This window comes from Vigna radiata, chromosome 7 (genome assembly GCF_000741045.1).
Source record: "Vigna radiata var. radiata cultivar VC1973A chromosome 7, Vradiata_ver6, whole genome shotgun sequence".
Lineage (NCBI taxonomy): Eukaryota > Viridiplantae > Streptophyta > Magnoliopsida > Fabales > Fabaceae > Vigna > Vigna radiata.
In genome coordinates, this window is record NC_028357.1 from 52675322 (window position 1) to 52688463 (window position 13142).

Below are 13142 nucleotides of genomic sequence, written 5' to 3' on the forward strand. Positions count from 1 at the left end.
TTAAATAACTATTAAAATATAATTTATATTATTATAGTACTAATATTAAAAAATTTAAAATAAAAATAATAATAATTAAGAAATATAAAAATTTTGAAATCTTATTTTATTAATTTAATATTTTAATATAATTTAGTATATTTATATATATTAAACCAGTTTTTATATAATTATTTTTATTTTAACTTTTGTAATATACGTATTATATAAAAATTAAATCATTATTAAATTTAAATAAAAATAAAATTAAAAAAAAAGGTGTCGAATATTGATATCGATAACATACTTATCGGATTTCCGATTCCCATAACATACTTATCGGATTTCCAATTCCGATAGTGATGTTTTAAAAAATTTGTTTTTTATTTTTACTTTGTTAATTATTTAATTTATTTTAAAGATTTAATATTATTAATTTATTTTATTTTAAATAACTATTAAAATATAATTTATATAATTTTAGTACTGTTATTAAAATATTAAAATAAAAATAATAATAATTAAGAAATCTAAAAATTTTGAAATTTAATTTCTTGATGTATTATAATTTAATATACTTTATTATATTAAATNAGACTTTATATAATTATTTTTATTACTTTATTTTAATTATTTTAATTTTAATTTTAGTAATATAATTATTATAATAATATAAATTATATTTTAATAATTATTAAAATATGAAAAAATATTAAATAATATTAGATTTTTAAATTAAATTAAAGAGTTATTAAAATATAAATAAAAGACAGTTTTGAAAAAAATTTAAAAAGGATACAGAATTAAAAAATGTAGGATTATTCTGAATAGAAAGAAAAAAAGTAAAAAATATATTTACTAAAGTTAAAAAAGTAAAGTTTTGAAAAAGTTATAATAACAAGATTAAGTGTTGGAGGTGCAGGATGAAACACCTTACTTTCATGAAACACCTTACTTTAAATAGAAAGTGAAAAGTAAAAAAGATATTTATTAAAATTAAAAGTAAATTTTTAAAAAAGTTGGAAGTGTAGAATGAAACCTTTGGAGGTATAAGATGAAACACCCTTCATGGAATAACATCTAGAAATATTTCACATTTTGTTTTTCAAAAGATGATCCAAAATAAATAATTAATTTATATTTTCTAATTAAAAAAATAAAAAATAAATAAATAATTAAAAATTCACAAATTAACATGTATGTATGATATTAAGGTCAACCAAATTAAACATTTTTAAAAAATAATAAACAAACTAAAATTAACTAAACCAACAAATTAAAAGAATAAATAACTAGTTAAACATTATTTTTGATATTTATATATTTAGTATTTGTATTACAAGTCTACTTGAAAGTTATACATCACTTTATAAATACCTCGTATTGCTTGAGACGAGAATCAAGCAATACGCCTGCAGATAATGACTCCATCACCGATTGAAACAAAAGCAATTTCAACACGACAATCCTTTGAAATTGCTTCGTTGAAAGCTAGTGATAATAGTCTCCACTCTTGTTTATCCTTCGAAACTGCCTTTTCAGGCAAGGCAACAGTTCCTCCCCACAATGCGTTATCATATGCAACTATTCCACCAATCTTCACCAATCTCATAACTCTCTCGTGGTAATTCCAGTAATTCTTTTTGTCAGCATCAATGAATGCAAAGTCAAAACTCCCCTCATTTCCAGCCTTCACAAAAACACGGAAAAAAGTCCAGAAAGACACAAACACCAATGAAATATTAAAATTCAATCATACGAAGAATTGACGGTATTCTCTATCCAAAATCTTAAAAGATAATGGATTAATCGGTCTTTTATGTTTATATAATATTATACTTTTTCATTTTTATCCAATGTGAGACTCATGTTTAGGTTTTCAAAAGTGTATCAATAATTAAAAAGAATTAAATATTTAAGCTATCTTTTAACTTTACTTTTAAATGATAAGAAACTATGTCTTATTTTTTTGATGTTGTGTTTCTCTAGTGATATAAATGCAAAAGCAAGTGGATATGCATAGCTTACATCTTCTAAGAGCTTATCAAGAACTGGTAAAGCTGGAGACTCTATGAAGTCGATCTTGTGTTCAACACCAGCCCTTTTAATGAATGGTAGCCCTATCTCATATGCTTTTCTGTTTGGATCCATCGCTATAATCTACAGCAGCAACCACATAATAAACGAATATGGAGCTAACAACATAACACATATGGCACATAACAAGCAGTATATATATATATAAATATACTAACTTTTCCATCATCTGGAATTGTGAGTGCAGTGAGGAGAAGAGAGTATCCAGTAAAAACTCCAACTTCTATTGTCTTTTTAGCATTCGAAACCTTCAAGAGCATGGCCATTAGCTGACCCGCATCAGGTGCAGCACCCATGAAACCCCTTAAGAATCAAAATCACATTACATATAAAAAAACTTTCCTTATGTCGCTGCTCAAAAGTCAAATTCAATGAAAGAATATGGAAGCTGCATGCCATACTTTTGTTCAATTTGTTTGAGAAATTCTTGCATAATATGAGGACATATATCAGAATTTGTTGTCAATGATATGCTGCTTATTACGTATAGAAGTGATATTCTGGTAACAAAGAAAGAACAATTACATGGGATGCTTTGCAGTTTCATTTCTTAGCTCTTTGAGGGTCTCTGCTTCTCGTGGATAAACGCCAGTCTCCAATATATACTGCCACAAGAAAACTGAACTTAAACAGTAGTATAAAATATAAACAAAAATTCAAAAAAAAAAAAAAAAAATCATTTTACCTTTAGTAATCCCTCACTCTGCAATATGACTGTATTTGCGAACACTTTTGGCTCAGATATGTTCTCCATTTCTCAGTAAACTCTTAGCACAGCATATTAATTATTTTGGGCTATTCCAATGTTCTTTAATAGTCTCAATCAATAACGGTAGGAATGTATTATATAGGTTTTTTTAGTTAATATCAGTTGCTTCTTTATAATCTTTCAGACAAAGAATGCTTCATTTAGTTCTTGATCACCATCTTTTCATGCTCTTCAGAGACATTTTCTTGGATACAGATAAGAAAAATTAATGGGTAGATACGTGATTACAACATAATATGTATTTAAGTTTTCAATTGTAAAAAAAAATATTAACTTTATATCAAATATACATAATGTAATAATTAATTAAAAGCTATGTAATAAAGTAAAGAACCAGCTAATAATTTTTTGCTAACTATCCAAGACCAAATATATTCTCCATCAAGGATAATAATTATAGTAACGATAATAAAAATAAAAGGGTTGGTGTATATATTTTGTTAGACTATGCTATTCAATTACGTACTCTTCTTTTTCTTTTAAATTTTCACATCAAGTTAACCATATTAAATTCACTTTAAACAAGTGAAACTACAACACTTGTTTTCTCTTAAAGATACGTACTTAACAGTGAGATTCAATATTTTAAATTGCAGTACTCTACCACTACAATAAACAAAACATCGTCTCCAATCATTCACATAAGAAATTGACATTACTCTCTGCTCTAAACTCTAAAATAATAGTTTAATACATCTTCAATCCATTTTATATGATGTTCTACTTTTTCATTTATATCAATGTAAGACTTAAATTCATACTTATAATTCTATTAATAATGTTTCTTACGAGACAGAAATTGTGCAGCGAAGGTATCACAATCAGGTAAGTTTGGATGAACATGTGGTGCCTTCTCCTTTGAGTTTAATGGTTTTGAAGTCTCTTCCTTATCTGGTATGATTGCAGTTTTTGAAGAATGCGCAAGAATATCTGAATTTTGTTCAGAAACTCCACCCTCAGAATCAGTAGTATCAGAATCTAAGTATGCATCCGAGCCACTTCCGCTCGATTCCTTGTTTGCTTCACCCTGCACTTTCTGGTAAGGCTTCACCACATTATCATTACCATTCATGAAATGTTCATTTTGTTGTCCTACCAGGCTATGTTGTTCTGTTACATTAATCTCAAAAGCGCTTCTTCGGAATGTGTTAGCGACATAACCAGCAGAAAGATGTTTGGAAGAATGAAAAGCATATTGTAGAGATAATTCAGCTCTGAACCCTCCTCTACAAGAACTCTGCCATTCACCTGAACACTGCCTTGTTAACTTTTCACGGTTGGAAAGTTCAGCAGCTGCTCTTGCAGCCACGCTTGCACGTTCTGCAGATTCTGCAGCTGCCTGTGCAGCAGTTGCAGCATCCTTGAATTCCATCTCCCAGTTATGTCTACCCTTTTGGAAATCACTCATGTTTTCACAACACAAGTTTCCAAAATCCACTTCCTGATTTCTAGTACCTGTAACAAATTAAACAACCACGACTATTCACCTACGCAATTACCATCTTACTATGTTTCTCATAAAGTGATTAAAAGAAGTTACCTGAAGAATTTACTTTTCCATTCTTCTCACAAAAACTTCTAGACTTATCTTGCATTTCTTTAAGTTCACAAGAAGCTTGTAAACTAGGAGGTTCTTCTTCATCACCTACAAGTGGATCACGAAGTTGTGGAGGTTCCACTAGAACTGGTGGCAAATTAATACCATAAATGGAGCTTGGTCCAGCCTTATGATATAAATGGTGACAAATTAATACCATAAAACATATTGATCACTTCAAACTTGTTAACTATAAGGTTGTAATCATAAGCACAATTTCTCATAATGAAAATACAAAGTCTTTAAACTAACTGAATATCATAATGAACAGACCATACCAGTAAATCGTGAGACAATTTCTCATAATTTTCTTCTAAAGACGGTTGCCATCTGACATTATATTCCTCTGCAATTTCAATCAGTATTCTGATTTTGGTTGGACCATCTGGTGCTCTGGGAGACAATTTCTCAACCAACTGAAGCACAATACTAAATTAGAAAGAAAAGAACTGATAAGAGATGATTTTCAACATGATAACAAAGAGTAAGAGAGACTTGCCAAACGATTTACACCACATTCAGAGCGTAATTCAACAGCTGCTGAGACAAACTCTTTTCCATACTTAGCCGTAAAGTGCTTCTTCACATCCACAAGCTCAGGTATATCCGAACATCTTGGGGACGCAAATATTACACTCGAAATCGCTTCCTTCAAATCCATGGGGCAGTTTCTACAGGCGAAAGAAGGATCAACATAGTAACAATGTATGATCACATTCAACTATTTATTTGGTGAAATATAAAATTTAAAATAATAAAAATAAAATAGGAAAGTATAAAAAGATATTATAAAGTTATTCGGTGAAATTTGCAGACTTTTGTGATTCGATCACTGGCAAACGTGCTGTAATGAGTTCACAGTATATCTTAATAAGATCGTATGCTCCCATGCTCTTCTCTTCCATCACCACGTATTCAACCTGAAAACACGTAAAGGAGATTTGATAAAAAATTAAAAGAAAAGAAAAACAAAAGATATATGGAGAATAACCTTTTCTTATTTATTCATCATTCATTATTATTCCCCTTTTAGCTTATTGGAAATTACTATAAAAAATCATAAGAATAAGAATAAAAATATAAATAAAAATATATTGAGAGTCGTTAAGTAAAAATAAGAATCACACATTTTTTTTAAGACTGATATAGAGTACTGTATTTTAGTGGTATTTTAAGAAAATTAAAATTACAACACGTAAAACTCTTTCTAAAAAGTTAACTGGGTGTAACTGTATAAAGAATTGAAAAAAAAAAATCTATAGATTTAACTATACACTATATTAAAAAAAACGTAGTATTACTGCTTTGGTCTCTTTACAAGTTTTTTTTTTCTATTTTTACCAATTGTGCAATTATAAAAACTCAATACGTTAACATATTCCAATAATTTTTAGCTTTTTTTATATTATCTAACTCTGTATTTATATATTATATTTATAACTAAATATAATTATAACACCAAAATATAATTATATAAATAGATTTTTTTAAAATATAATAATAAATAATAATTTTTCTTAGCACAAGTTGAAAAAAAAAACAACGACTGTTACATATACACAAATATAAGATTAGATTTAAGAGAAATGTATTGATAAACTACACTTTAATATATTTTAATTATACTTTAAAAGAAAATAATCATAATATGATAGTATACTATTCATAAATAAATAATATGAATAAATACTAAATTTCAAATTTCTGAACAATTTAACATTAGTAACCGAATAAATGAGAAAATACAAGAATGCATAAGGAAAATGAATATTATTAATTATCTTTTTAATTTCTTAAGTTTCATGTAAATTACCTTGACTCTGGCAGCATGGTTGTGACCAGAGTGAAGCAAGTGAGCCAATTCTTCCCGGAGCTGCCTCACATGCAATTCTCTCTTGTTCTTCAAAAGATTCAACCGTGAGACCGCAAGCTTCAATGCGGTTTTGCTGCATCATCACAAATCAAACTCAAATCACCAAAATCTTCATCTTCTATAATCAAACACTGCACAAACATCATAAGTTTTCTACCATTTTTTCGACTTGAAATGCGGAAACATAGCTTCTACGACACTGTTGCTGTTTGTTTGTCTGTACCAAGTAAATTTTATTTCACAGTTGTAATGAACCTTTGCCTAAATATATAATGGTAAGAAACTTAGAGGGGTTATTGTAAAATAATTAGAGAATAAGACCTAATATGTAAACCAATTGCTGTAAGAAGTTACTTTATTTAATTGCATATAAAGCTTGGTTTGACAATTGTGAGCATTAGATTGAAGTAGCATTATTATACCTTATGACAGTCGAAGAGAGCTACAACACCCAACCCAACTATGAATTGTATTGGTAGTGTTGTTGCTTCAGTGACAAAAACAAGACTTTCTTTATTAACTCATTTTCACTCCCAAATTTCATATATTAACCTCTCACAGTTTCAGTCAAGGAATCGTTTTACCCTTAAGACTAAATATTCCGAGTTCATCTTCTCTGGACAGTTCTCATGACATTCAAACACCATGAAAAAGTAACCATGTCACAGTAAATTTTCTATTGGTTATGCTAAAGATTTTTTTCTTTAAGAAAATAATATAATGAATGTTCAAGATATAATTATCAAAAGAATTATTTTTAATACATCTCCTTATACATTTTTTTTATATTAACTAGTATTCATTACAAGTGTTAAAAAAATAAAAGTCTGTCGTCCTATTTAATAAATCTTATTCAAAATTTTAACCAAGAATGAACGTATTTAAAATGTTAAAAAGCATTGCTAATTTCTATATAACTTAACTAAGTTTCAAAATTCATAATAAATTTAGAAGTTTTCAATAAAATCTTTAATAAAATTTTATTATTTATTATAAACTTACAAAATTATAAAATTTTAAAATAATATACAACGACAACTTAACAAGAAGACACGATCATAATCGCTTCAAACACTTAATACAAGTTAATAAAAAATTAAACAGTAACAATAATTCAAATGAAAAATATAAATTTATTAAATAGTATCATAAAAATTATTCAGCACCATAAAAAGTTATTAATAACACAGTTAAAAGTTTCAAATTTTATCAGACTTAAAGCTTAATTAAATATTTTTTTTTAAATAAAAAGCATGAAAAAAGTAATTAAAAGACCTGCAGGAGTATCATCAATTCATCATTGTGGAATACCATCACTAGCTTTCCAACAGTACAAGAGAACAACGCATGTTTCGTCCCCCCGCTTTCAACTACAAGGGGTTATTGAGGCTTATGAAAACTAAACCCTAGTTTTTCAACCTTTCTCCCAAAACAAAATAATTCAGAATAACAAAAATTGCCTTGTAGAATAATCCACACAATGTATGAATGATCAGAGAAATTGGCTTTAAGAGTATATAAGCACTGATAAAAATCTACACTTTCAAGTGGTTATTGTCAGACATAGTAACCGGTGAAAGTAAATCCCCTTCCAACAATCTCACCAGCGCAAAACCATGCAAAGCATTCCAGGCCAAACAAAGCAGCAATACCTGCATCTTCCACCTTTAGGTCCTTCCTGTTCTTCCACAAATTCTTGGCATAATCAAGTTCCTTCCAGAATGACTCAGTACGAGCCGGAATACTGCAAAAGATTTGAAGAGTTTGAAGAGTTATATGTAGCAGCGAGGGCACCCCAAATTAAATTGGCATACAACAGCCTTTACTACATAGAGACAATACAGTATGCAGAACAGGTTCCAGAGTTCATTATATCATTGTTTTGCTAATTCACTAAAGTACGTGATGAAAACTAGCATAATTAGAAACACACGACAGATTTGAAACCAATATTGAAGTGAGCCACATAAACATTGGCATTCACAAATAGATGACAGAGAGAAGCAGCATTGGCTCAGTAGTACCTAGCAGAAGCGGGCTTCAGCACAAAAACTACAAACAGCAAGTTGCTAAGACATTGATGTGGGAAGAAATTGAAGAGCTGAGGTTATTTTATATCAGAATTTTAAACACGATGACTACACCAATTAACAAGAAATTCTAGACTTAAAACTATAGGTTCTCATAATGAAAAGCACATTATGAGCTGCTAAATTCAAGGCATACAGTTGAACCACGCTATGATGGATTACGGGAAAAATTAAATTAATTATTTGATGCAACGAGACTTAATTTCAAATATATGCATGTCTTGGTACTTGGATGAGGATAAATAATCATTAAAGTGTAATAAATAATTAATTTATTATGTTCAAGGCTAATTGTACACGTATAGTGCTGCAAAGAGCTATAGTTTGGTATATCTGGCAAGCAAATGAAGCCCGTGAAAGTCTGAAATTAGGGATTCGGGTTATTATAGGAAGTCCAAAAGTTAGTCAAAAGTAAATAACATGGTATCTAAAGACTTAAGAGTCCGGTTGGTTCTAGAGTCCTACAGGATTTTACTTTGTACTTCTAAAGCATCCATAACAATATTCACTAAAGCATACACANAATATATTTCTGGCATTTCTTTCCAACACCAGATCAGAACTCTGATTAGATCTAAATTCTGTCCATGGACTCTTCCACGCAAACACTTGTCTCCAATACTAATTCTAGAGTCTATGCTATGAACAGATTCGTGGGCTGAATCAAACTAAACTTCAGTTCCAAAAAAGGATTAATGTTAATTACATGATCACCTGTTCATTTATAGAGTCCACTTCATTTTTCAAGTGCCCTTCTCCCCTGACTCATGTCCCTGGTGACAATTAAACCCTTTCATGTCACATACCAGGTGAACTTTCCCAATATAAGGCCAAGTAATGGATGGGCTAACGGATTTAGTGTGTTTGGCTCAGCATATTTTAGAAGAAAAATTGCTAAATTATAGCCGGAACCCTTAATAAGTCCACAGTGGCAACATTGTTAAAATCCATGTATACTTGGATACTTATGTGATCCTACAAGTTTGGGGGATGCAGCGAGCTGATGCACACGAGGATCAGAAGAGGTGTGGACTGTAGCCGGATCAATCAGTTGCTCATGAAATCATGAGGTGCATCACATCGGTCCAATTTGTTTAAGATGAGGTTTCAGAGTTAAAGTGGCCCATTTGTTGGTTGAAACACTCGACCCAACCAAAAATAGAAGTCCAATTCGTATGGCCCTTTTGTTCTGCTAGGGTTCCCACCCATTCACAGATCAGAAAAGAAATAAACTACTCTCAACAGTGTGCGCACTTTGAGACTGACATTGTTGTCAAACAATTGTCATCAATAACAATTGAAGCACTGTACCTTCCAATCGATGCTAGCTTCACCATTGATGGCCATCACAGCGCTCACAACCATTGTCACCAATGCTGCCTTCGCCCTTGGCAGTCTGCTTTGTATTGTTTCCTTAATACTTTCCTTTGCTCTTGCAATAGTGTAATTTTATGAATTGTGAACCCATTTATAGTTGTGTTATGTATTGAATCTTAATACTTAAGACTTATTATGTGTTGTTATATTGCCTATATTCTTTTTAATGCATGCATGGATATATGAATATAGTTTTTCATAGACTTGAAACTCTTATGAGGTTGAGTTACAATACTCCCTCAAATCCTCTTGAGATCCTTGAGTTTGACAACATTGCATAGACACCACATCAGACTGTTGTTTATAATAAATATGCACAAGAATCTGTCTTATCGCTTTACCATCAAAATGAAAACAATCTCCCATTCCACAACATCTCCCACGATCAAGGACATGAAGGAGGACCCATTTTCTTACTTTATAAATCAGAAGAGAATAGAAGATTTTCCCATATACTACTTTGAGACATTAACTACAACTGGTCTCACGGCCAGTTCTAAATCCAGGTAAAGCAGAAATAGTGTTAGCCATCATAAAAATAGTCGATATCCCAAACATGGATATCCCAATCATGGACAAGCAGTACAAAGTATGTTAAAGCCTTGCATCCACATCATTCATACAGTCTTCTCAGGTCTATGGCCAATAGAAAAGACTAGAAACGTCCTTTTGTTTTAAAGTGTGCCAAAAGACAACTTGCAATCAAAAAAAGGTGGCCAACAAGCATATAAAATTAGAAATTTACACACAATAAATCCATCCATACACATTATTTGAGGGGAAAGGGGGAGTTGGAGAACATATAACCTTGCAAGGCGAGTGTATAACAATTGTTTCGATAGCAGGTTGCATTTTTCTACAGTCGGAGGCTCCTGAATGTATTGCTTATTCTGTTCCAACAATTGCCTGTAGTAGTTAGATCCATGTTTGGCTACAAATTGAGATGCTTGACATGCTTTGGACTGCAACTGGTGCAACTTTGACGCCATCAAGTCTGCAGACTAGGTAGAACAAAACCCTAGACCAAAGGGGAAAGGCCATATTAGAATAAGGCACAAAGTGAAAAAGTGTTTAAGGAGAAGTTTATCAAACTATCATAATTTCTTCAACTCACATTGACAATATTCAGAACAAAAAGAAAATTAACAGCTAAAGGCATATTCTTAAAGCAAAATCTAGAACACATCACGGCCTTCGACACTAACAGTTGCTACCTTGTCCATTTCTATTTCTACATTACGGTCAATTGGCTTAGCAGGTGATGTTTTATGAGTAACTAAAAAGGGTTTAAGATGGAGTTATGCATTGATATCAAATGAAAAGAACTACAATTAAATAAATAAAATAGGGTTCTATGCCATGTCGGAACCCAAAATTATCAACCATTTCACACTAAAACCACATAAATAAATAAATAAATAAAATTAGGCAATATATGCAAAAACAGAACGTAACTGAAGTAACTATTGAAAATGAAAGAGATGATAATGAGAGAAGAAGATCGGGAAGAGGAGAGAACGAGATCTGCAGAGAAAATGCAAAAGGCAAAGGGTGGAAGAATCATAGTATCAGAAATGAGAATAAGAAGAAGAATAAGAGAGAAGAGGGTAAGAGTGTTACCTTGTGAGCAGAAGCAATGCAGTGATCTCTTTCACTTCGTCTCTTCTTCACTCTTAACCTTGTGTTGTGCTGTGCCATCTTTCTTTTTTGTCCTTTACAATCTTCACTTTCGTCAGGGCTTCTTTTGGGCCACCAGAGATACAACTATAGCCCACAAATATGGGTGTTGCTCCCTACACCTCCCTGTTTCCTTCCTCCACCTCCCCCTTCCTTTTTTACCCCTCATTCTATTTTTCTATTCCTTTTTTATCTTTTCAGTAAAAATTTATATTTATCCACTTTGGTCTGAGAATGTAGTGAGTGAGAAATTGGAAAGGAAATATTCCAAGGTGAGAAAGCTGAATCATCTCTGCGATGTCCGTAGATACCCGTTTGCTAGGAACAGGCCTTATGCAAAGCTCATTACATGCATTTGTAATAATTGTGTGCATCTGCGACCTGCAAAGCAACAAACACTTAATCCAACATTCCATACTCCAACTTCTAGGAGAAACATCTTCATATACTACATAGAAAAATAAGAAAAAAAGTGAAATCAGTTTCTTTGTAAATTGAAATTAGATTATACATGAGTTAATATGTAGAAGTCATTTCTCATTAACTTCTAAAAAATCTGATATTAATTCATGCATAAGCTAATTTAAGCTTATTTAGAAAGTTGCTTCATTTTTGCTATTTTTCCTGCAACGAAACTCACTCCTGAACTACCTGAAGAAGCGAATGTTTCTGGGCAACGGGACACCCAATTCATCACTAACAGCAACAATACCATCCTTCAAGGTAATGTTATTAATGACATTGTTTGGAAAATATTTGGTGTACTGCAACGACAGCGTGTTTGGTCGCACACAGCCAGCTCCCAAATCTTTTTCCCTCTGGCGTCGAGAATGGGCCTGGAGCAGAAGTCAAGTTCCCAGTCTGTTATGGTGGCAGGGTCGGTTTCTGGGTCAAGGTATCTGAGTTCCGCAGTTGGGTCATCTTCTTCTTGGAGAATTGCTTCCGATGCTTCTTTCTGGGTCATTTGCGCCAATTTCTTTCCATATAACAACACCGAACTCTGTTTACAAATCGACGAAAACAAGCAATACTGCACCATGGAGGATAATAAAGATAAAGTTTGGAGAGTTTGCACCTAGAGAAAACAGTGTAATGGAAGTGGGAGAAGAGAAGGCGGATCTCGGTGGGGGTGGGGCTAGGAGAAGTGAGAAATTAAAAAAGTAAAAAAAATTAAAAAGGTTAAAAAAGGAAAAGAAAAAGGTTATTATTGTAATTAAAAATAAATAAAGAAAGATTGGGAGGTGGAGGGAGGAAAGGGGGAGGTGGAGGGAGTAACACCCCACAAATATTTGGGTTGTTGTTTCTTACATAGCCCCATTTGGGTTGTTGGTTCTTACACCTCAAAAATATGTAATTTATGGGTGTTGCTCCCTCCACCTCCCCAAGTAGGTCTTGCACCTCTCACTATTTTAATTTATTTCAAAAGTATTTTACACCTTCCCATTATTTTTTTTATTCCAAAAATTACCCTACACCTCCTCATTATCCTTAACATTTGTTTTCTTTCTCTCTCTACATTAATGGAGCATTTACATGGTTCAAATTTCAATTTGTGATATATTACAAAATATAAAATTCAGAGGAAGTTTCAATATCAGTACTTCCACCATCTCCATTTTATAAAATTAAAAGTTAGATGCAAATACAAAATAATAAACATAATAATATTAATAGTAAATAATG

The 13142-nt window shown here is 31.5% G+C and overlaps 3 protein-coding genes and 1 pseudogene across 5 annotated transcripts; all 4 read right to left on the bottom strand.

The window, feature by feature from the left end:
• Positions 1-1268: 1268 nt before the first annotated feature.
• On the bottom strand, positions 1269-3061 carry LOC106767859 (probable caffeoyl-CoA O-methyltransferase At4g26220). 2 transcript variants are annotated; one of them, XM_014652815.2, is made up of 5 exons: positions 2762-3061; positions 2602-2681; positions 2235-2379; positions 2008-2139; positions 1269-1669 (listed from the first exon to the last, which is right to left on the bottom strand). In XM_014652815.2, the coding sequence occupies exons 1-5, from the start codon at positions 2828-2830 to the stop codon at positions 1379-1381; spliced, it is 717 nt and encodes a 238-aa protein (XP_014508301.1). In that variant the 5' UTR covers positions 2831-3061; the 3' UTR covers positions 1269-1378. The 2 variants fall into 2 exon arrangements, with proteins under 2 accessions (XP_014508301.1, XP_022639978.1); XM_022784257.1 differs by having other exon boundaries at positions 2478-2681; positions 2762-2799.
• A 396-nt stretch (positions 3062-3457) lies between these two features.
• LOC106766636 (IST1-like protein) lies at positions 3458-6864 on the bottom strand. The gene is made up of 7 exons (XM_014651353.2): positions 6473-6864; positions 6256-6388; positions 5259-5362; positions 4942-5113; positions 4721-4858; positions 4386-4569; positions 3458-4300 (listed from the first exon to the last, which is right to left on the bottom strand). Exons 1-7 carry the CDS (start codon positions 6499-6501, stop codon positions 3618-3620), a joined length of 1443 nt encoding a protein of 480 aa, XP_014506839.1. The 5' UTR covers positions 6502-6864; the 3' UTR covers positions 3458-3617.
• A 727-nt stretch (positions 6865-7591) lies between these two features.
• LOC106765460 lies at positions 7592-11489 on the bottom strand. Of its 2 annotated transcripts, XM_022784259.1 has the most exons (4): positions 11403-11435; positions 11238-11306; positions 10590-10800; positions 7592-8059 (listed from the first exon to the last, which is right to left on the bottom strand). In XM_022784259.1, the coding sequence occupies exons 3-4, from the start codon at positions 10769-10771 to the stop codon at positions 7873-7875; spliced, it is 369 nt and encodes a 122-aa protein (XP_022639980.1). In that variant the 5' UTR covers positions 10772-10800; positions 11238-11306; positions 11403-11435; the 3' UTR covers positions 7592-7872. The 2 variants fall into 2 exon arrangements, with proteins under 2 accessions (XP_022639980.1, XP_014505579.1); XM_014650093.2 differs by lacking the exon at positions 11238-11306 and having other exon boundaries at positions 11403-11489.
• Positions 10807-12748, bottom strand: LOC106766637 (annotated as a pseudogene).
• Positions 12749-13142: the final 394 nt, after the last annotated feature.

Bases quoted from the DNA above. Each gene is read 5' to 3' on its own strand.
- LOC106767859 (XM_014652815.2), bottom strand. From the start codon at position 2,830: ATGGAGAACATATCTGAGCCAAAAGTGTTCGCAAATACAGTCATATTG. The intron at 2,140-2,234 runs GTTAGTATATTT...TTGCTGCTGTAG, and splicing joins CAATTCCAGATGATGGAAAA to ATTATAGCGATGGATCCAAA. The intron at 1,670-2,007 runs GTAAGCTATGCA...GTTTTTGTGAAG, and splicing joins TTGATAAGCTCTTAGAAGAT to GCTGGAAATGAGGGGAGTTT.
- LOC106766636 (XM_014651353.2), bottom strand. From the start codon at position 6,501: ATGTTTCCGCATTTCAAGTCGAAAAAATG. The intron at 4,570-4,720 runs GTATGGTCTGTT...TTATATCATAAG, and splicing joins AATTGTCTCACGATTTACTG to GCTGGACCAAGCTCCATTTA. The intron at 4,301-4,385 runs GTAACTTCTTTT...AATTTGTTACAG, and splicing joins TGGAAAAGTAAATTCTTCAG to GTACTAGAAATCAGGAAGTG.
- LOC106765460 (XM_014650093.2), bottom strand. From the start codon at position 10,771: ATGGCGTCAAAGTTGCACCAGTTGCAGTCCAAAGCATGTCAAGCATCT. The intron at 8,060-10,589 runs GTTATATGTTCT...AATCTTTTGCAG, and splicing joins TTATACACTCGCCTTGCAAG to TATTCCGGCTCGTACTGAGT.